Genomic DNA, 7,081 nt, shown 5'->3' on the forward strand with positions numbered 1-7,081 from the left:
CAACCACAGCAGTACAGGTCAAATAATTAATTTATGAATGCCGGTGAAATCTATGAAAAATAAAAATCCATTATACATTTAAAATTTTCTTTTTAATAGTTCACTATCGCTAGGGGAAATACACCGTAAAAAACGTTTACGACTGATTAATAGGACGAAAAGTCTTTTGTGGGCCTATTTAAATTCTGAATGATACAACATAAAATATTCCAATATCTTAGTATACTTGCGAAAATTTCGTAGCCTAAGATATAGAATTTACAACAAAATTTAATAGATCAAATGTTTAAAAAAATTTTAGGCGATCAACAAAACAATAACGCAAACTATTAAAAAACTGTGAGAATTTGAGAAAGAAACAGGAATTTCAATCCTTCGAAAAATGGTAACAGTTAAAACGAAACATATCAGATTCGAATGTTCTATTTTGAAATTCCTCAAACAAGCGTAAACGAACTCGCTTTGTTAACCCGGCTGGCAAGAAGACAGACGGTGGAACTAAAAAGAAAGGAAATTAAGGTTAGCGTGGTTTTAATCTGGACAACAGCCAGAACAATGACCAGCAGGTTTACTTTTAACGATAGATGCGGGAAAGGAAATTGCAAATCATCGCGTGTAATTAAATAATGATTAAATAAGGTGTCTAAGGCAGATTTACTGTTCAATAGACCGATACATTTTTAAGCGATCAATCAATTACCATGAGAAAAAGAAGAAGTAACATGAATCCCTCTTTCAAAATCTATATACTTTTTAGATTTACAGCTTAAAAACGTAATGATTTTAATTTCTTATAAAGAAATTTCCCCATCCAAAACAAAGAGAAGTTTCAGTATGCTTTTGAAAAAAATTATTTTTTGTTTGATTATGTACCAAAAGCTTAGTGGACTGGACTCACTTTACTTAAAGAGATAATTGGTTCCGTGAAAGTTAAAGAGCTCCAATAGGCTGTTTAAATGTTTTAATAAAAAGCCAGCTTCACAGTACCCCAAAAATGACCAAAATATCGAGAGAGAAAATTATTGCTTATATTAAAACTTCAAACTATTTCAAATGCACTGAAAAAAAAACTCTCTATCTACATTTTAAAAAAAGTTATGAATGATTTTAAATTGCCCTAATACAGAAAATTCAGACAGACTTTAAAGTGTTTTTTCTCATAGATGATAATTTTGCAATTTAATCTCAATTAAATCCCAAAGGAATTTTTCTATTTAAAATAAAGCTTTGAAGTAAACTTTTTTTATCTTAAGTAAAATACACTTATTTACACTGTGTATGGAATAAGCATTTTATGAGGTGTAGTACAATTTTTACAGCATGTTATAAATACCTAAAGGGAATTTTTAACCTTTTTTTACAAAATAATCAATTAAAAACATTCTAATTGATATATCAACAAATGAATGCAAAAAATTGTTAAGATGAATATTGTAAGCACTAAGAAAAAAAAAATTTTAAATATGTTAAAATAAAAAAGCCCAAAAATTTAAAAATTTTGAACAGTTTCAATTTTTTTTTTAAATTTCAAAAAATTTAAACAGTTTAAATTATTTTTTGAATATAAATTATTGATTATAAGTTAAATGAGCATACAAAGCATCCACAAAATGAATGATTATACCTTTATTTAAAAAAATTGTTGCACGGGTACTGTGCTGTAGGAATACTTGGAGTCTATATACACTGCTATTGGGTGTAACCAGGACTGTCTATCCCCTACTTAACCAAAAAAAAAGGGGGGGGGGACGTCATTCAAAACTGGATTTTTTTTTTTTTTTTTTTTAATGGTAAGTTAACCAGTTTTTAATATTTTTGTAAAAAGAAAATGAGCCCTCTCACAATAACCAGCTTGTCAGCTAGAGAGATCACAAAAGTTAAAGCTCTACAATTTTGAGACTAATGGCAAATGAAGGTAATTTAGTCAGCACTGTACACCATCCACCTATACCGTTCCTTACAAGCTGGAATGGCTTCATGTGATAGAACTATGCCTTAATCACTGTAACATCCTGGCTCTATGCAAATGTTACTAGTGCACTAAATGAAAAAAATTGGCTAAAATAATTAAACAAAATGTTGCTCATTGACAAATAAATTTTTGAAAACTCAATCACATAGAATTGAAATTACTTTAGATTTTCAATTCCATGTGATTAGCTTCAAGATATTCAAAGTAATAAAAAACAATCAAATTGGAAAAATTTTTTAGGATTTCAATAGAAGCACACTATTTTATTAATTACAACTATAATACAAGGTATAACAACTGCTCCGCTTTCTGTAAAAGATTTTTATAAGCGGTGGCTTATTTAAAAAAATATTGCAGAAACTTGGCTAATTTTGCTAAATTTTTAAAAGGCTTCCCATAACATAGAGGGAAATAAGCGTTTGTTATGTATACACTTTTGAATTATTTATGTGCAGTGGTGGGAAAAATAAATTTGAATAAGTTTTTTTTAACTAAAAATTATACATTATAAATTTTGCTACCACTAAATTTCTCTCCCACAAAGTGGAGCAAAGTTGCTATCACTGCAATGCAGCTATAATTTAAATTGTGCTGGTAAAATAGTTTGCTCTCCATTTAAGCTTTATTTAACAAAGTAAAAAATTAATAAAAAAATATTAATAAAAAAATTTAATAAAAATAATCATAAGATTTATGTTTTTGTTAGCGATTTGTTTCTAGTCTAGATTAAAAAATCAATTTTTTTTTTTAAACTTTTAAGGGGGAAAAATGCAAAGTGGTTTCACATATATAGGTAAACTTCCAAGGTAATGCTTTCAAAACAAATTTCAATAAACATACATAAAGTAGGCTACATACAGTATTGATGAGATAAAAATTATCCAACTACAATAAAATAAGAAGGAGATAAGATATGAAAAGAAAGCAATGAAGTAATTTTCACTTTCGAAACACATCAGATAGCTGTAAATCAGATCTAAATTTCTCATATCAGATATAAATTTTTATTTACCCTTAAAATTTCTCTTCCTTTCTTTTTTCACTTAAAACAATAGGTTGTATTCTAAGCCAAATTAAAATGTAGGCAAAAATTACATAATTATGAAGACCTAGCCTACACGATTTTTGCTTTCTTACATGAGAAAAAAATTACCAAAAAATAATTTATTTTTTTCCTTTCAGTAATTTTAATTAATCCCTTTTTTTTTTTTTTTTGCAGAGACTTATTTCTTCGAGCAAAATAGATTAATACAAATATTATACAATTTATTTTATATTATTTATTGTTGATAATTAAATTAACTTATTCTAAGAATATAATAATAAATTTTTTGAATTTTTCTCAGTAAAATATTTATTGTTAATTTTGCAACCACAGCAGTTTTTTTTTTTTCTTTTTTTCCAAAAATGTCAATTTATACGTTGACTGATGCATAAAAGCACTAATCTATAAAAATAAAATAAAGATCTTGTGTGTCTATCTGTATTATAACTCTAGAACCGTATGTGCTAGGTTCTTGAAATTTGGTGGGCAGTGGGTGTGCAAAGAAAATTTTTACCACCAATTCAAAACACTGTTCGAAAATTTTAATCAGTTTGTACAGAAAGGGACAAATTTAACATAAAGATAAATTCCCAAAATAGCAAAAGTAGTGGCTCTGATAATTTTTCAATATTTTTAAAAATTAGGGAAATAATTTCAGGAACTAGTCCTAATTAAAACATTTCTTATGCACCTTATTAATCATTTAATTTTATCCCATGAGAATAATAAACATATAGTACTTATTTATTAACTTATTATTCTTATGGAAAATATTATTTTTTCTATTATTTAATATTTAATTTAATAATGCTAAAAATTAATATTAAATAAAATATATAAATAAATTACTTTCATAAAGCTACATGCTTTTATAGGTACAAAAAAAAAATCAAAAAATTTATAATAAATTAATTGAACAATTACAGAGCACTAGCAAATTAAAATTCCACACTTCAAATATTGTTTGGTCTGGACAAATATATTATTAAAACACATAAATTACACATTCGATAGTAGATAATAGGTAAGTACACGTTATTTACAGAAAGGATTCCCAAAGATTTCAAAAAATATGAATTTAAACGCATCTCAGTCATAATTGTTTTTAAAAAAAATTGCTATATTTATTAGTTTAAACATACATTACTAAATAAAAAAAAGTTAAAAGTTTTTTTAAAAAAATTATTCTTTTTTTACTCTTTTTAAAAGGTAAAAATTTAAATATATTAAAATAACAAACAATTTTTAAAATAGATATTATTTTCAATAAAAACTTCATTTCGTTTTAAAATTTTCTCCTTACAAAGAAAACATAAAGTTATATTATATATGAATTCAAAAAAAAAAAGTTTTGCAAAGAAAATTTAAATGTAAAATTATATAAATGATTGTGATGCGGCAATATTAACTAGAAACTGATAATTATATTGATTTAACACAAATACTTTCAATTACTTAAGACTTTAATAAAAGGTATACCTAGAGTTTTTAACAAACAATGATTGTAAAAAATATCCAAATAATTATTCTCTAGAACATTTAATATTCTGCATTGAAAACTTAATACAAAATATTGATTAAAATTGAGGATTACATTTATTTTTTTAAAAAAATACAGGAAAATAATTATTATTTCATTATTTCAAAATCTTTGTTAAATACAAACAAGTAAACATAACAGGTTTTACAAACAGTTTACAAATCCAAAAGACCCCTAATTTGTTTCCTATTATTATTACTATGAAACTTGTTTCAGGTGACCACTTGCAACTCAACTTACTTTGAGGATTCTAATTATTTTTGACAGTTTTGTACTTGATCATTAAAATGAACTGAAGACAAGTGATCTTACTTAACAGGCATTAACAAAAATATTTTACACTAAATAAAAGCCTCGAATTTAAAAATATTTACAATTTTTAAAAGTCATAACATACATAGACCTAATATTAATTAATCAGCCCTAAAGGAGATAAATGTTTAAGTATACAATATGTACTGGAATTAAAATTTAGTGTGACAACATTAATCTAAAACTGGCAATTAATTTAAATCTCATACTTGCATGTTATCGCAAATTTATTAATTGTAACAAAAAGTATTTATAAAATATTTTTCATAAAAAAATAATTAAATTCCCGAACACTACAAATTTTATTTAAATAGAATTATGCCCTGCACAGTATTGCACAAATGAGACTTCATTTTTTTTTTCTAATTTAACAACAAACACTTTAATTGTACTCAGGTACTAAATTTAGATCAGCTACTAATAACAATGCTAAATATGACAAGTAAATTATTGTAAACAACGATCTGTTTAACACGTGGCTCGAAAATCGGACGCCAAAATTTGACACATTAATTCATACTTAAGCCTACTTTTCATTGAAAATAGCTACCGGCTTTGACACCGGTAAGATCAGAAATAATTAAATTTACTTACAATTGCGATCTTGTAATGTGCTGACAATTGATCTAGACTTTTTGATGCTTCCCGAAGAGCTTTTCAACACAGATCGAGAGATTTTTGCTACAGCACTAGCCATTGTTTATAATAAATTAATCGGATAGAAAAATACAACAATCTTACTCCAACGTAGAATTATATGAAGAAAGAAAGAGAGAGAGAAAAATCGCAAATAATCGCCAAATTATGGGATTTCTGAGGAAGGTAGAGCCATCCAATGGAAGCTGCTGATGTTGACAGAAATGGCGCCAGTATTTATATACTTTTATTTGATTGGATGTGGAACTAATAAACGTTTTCTGCCTCCTTGGCAGGCTGTTTCAGAGAAGGGTAGTCAGGAATCGCGTGTGATCGCTTTTTATTTTTTGTCGTTTGCGTTAAATTCATTCATACATTGTTTTATAACACTTAATTCATTGCCGCTAGAAAAGTGTGGATAAGAAAGTGCTTTTATTCACAATGAAAATCCAACAAACAGAAAAACTATATTTTGTCTTAAGAAATTCTGAGCATGATTATGATATTTCTCATTGCACCCTTTTTTAATCCATTTATACTTATTTTTAATTTTACTAGTAAATATTATTTTAAAATTTGTCTGAATATAAAGAAAAAAAGAATTAAAAATGATCATAGATAATTGAAACAGAGTTTTTTTTCTTTGTTCTTAATATATTTAAATGGATTTTATTAAATACTGTCCCTTCTTTTTAAATAATAATAAAATTCTAGAATGCATAATTTTTTTTAATACCTGGTACTGTGTTAAATTAACATAGCTTAGCTACGTGACTTTTATTAAATTTTCTCCTTATTTTCAAATTTTTAAAAAATAATGAAACGCTTAAAGATATATTGTGAAAAGCGATTGCTAAAATCTTTCAAATTGTAACAGGCACTCAAAACAGTGTTGACTTTCAAATAGTGTTCAAAATGACTTTCATCTCGCCTACTTTACCGGTTCAAAAGCTTTCGACAGTGTTCATAATTTTTTTCCCCGCTTAAAGATTAATTTTACAAAATTAATTTTTACCTTAATTTTTTACTATGATCCTAAAAATATACAGATTTAATAAAAAAGTGTCTTTACGAAAATTAATTTAATATTGGCTGCAGAGATTCGAAATAAAATAATACATTATATCATGTTATATTTCAAATTGCAACAGGCACTCAAAATAGTTTTGATGACTTTAATCTCGCCTACTTCACCGGTTCAAACGCTTTCGACAGTGTTCATAATTTTTTCCCCGCTTAAAGATTAATTTGCAAGATTAATTTTTAACCTAATTTTTTACTATGATCCTAAAAATATACAGATTTAATAAAAAGTATCATTACGAAAATTGATTTATAGCAGAGATCCGAAATAAAATAATACATTTTATCAATAATTCCTGATCATTCAATAATTCATAGTCATGCAACAGCAAATTGTATAACCTTTTAGAAGGCTTTAATTTAAGAAGCATTAAAAAAATTTAGTAAATAAATAATTAACTAAATGTAAATCAAAATGAGGACATTCATTTGTATTTCAATTTAGAGGTTTTAGAATCGCGATGATCAGCGGATAGAGCGTTCACCTACCAAT

The 7,081-nt window shown here is 26.1% G+C and overlaps 1 protein-coding gene across 2 annotated transcripts in view; it reads right to left on the bottom strand.

The window, feature by feature from the left end:
* Window positions 1-5,818, bottom strand: part of LOC107452752 (isocitrate dehydrogenase [NADP], mitochondrial) — a 30,750-nt gene extending 24,932 nt beyond the window's left edge. The window contains exon 1 of one of the 2 annotated variants that reach the window (XM_043044987.2): window positions 5,464-5,818. In XM_043044987.2, the coding sequence (XP_042900921.1) occupies window positions 5,464-5,566 (103 nt within the window). In that variant the 5' untranslated portion in view covers window positions 5,567-5,818. The remainder of the gene's footprint in view (window positions 1-5,463) is intronic. The other variant, XM_043044985.2, reaches the window with a different exon arrangement.
* Window positions 5,819-7,081: the final 1,263 nt, after the last annotated feature.

Source organism: Parasteatoda tepidariorum, chromosome 2 (assembly GCF_043381705.1).
Source record: "Parasteatoda tepidariorum isolate YZ-2023 chromosome 2, CAS_Ptep_4.0, whole genome shotgun sequence".
Classification (NCBI taxonomy): Eukaryota; Metazoa; Arthropoda; class Arachnida; order Araneae; family Theridiidae; genus Parasteatoda; species Parasteatoda tepidariorum.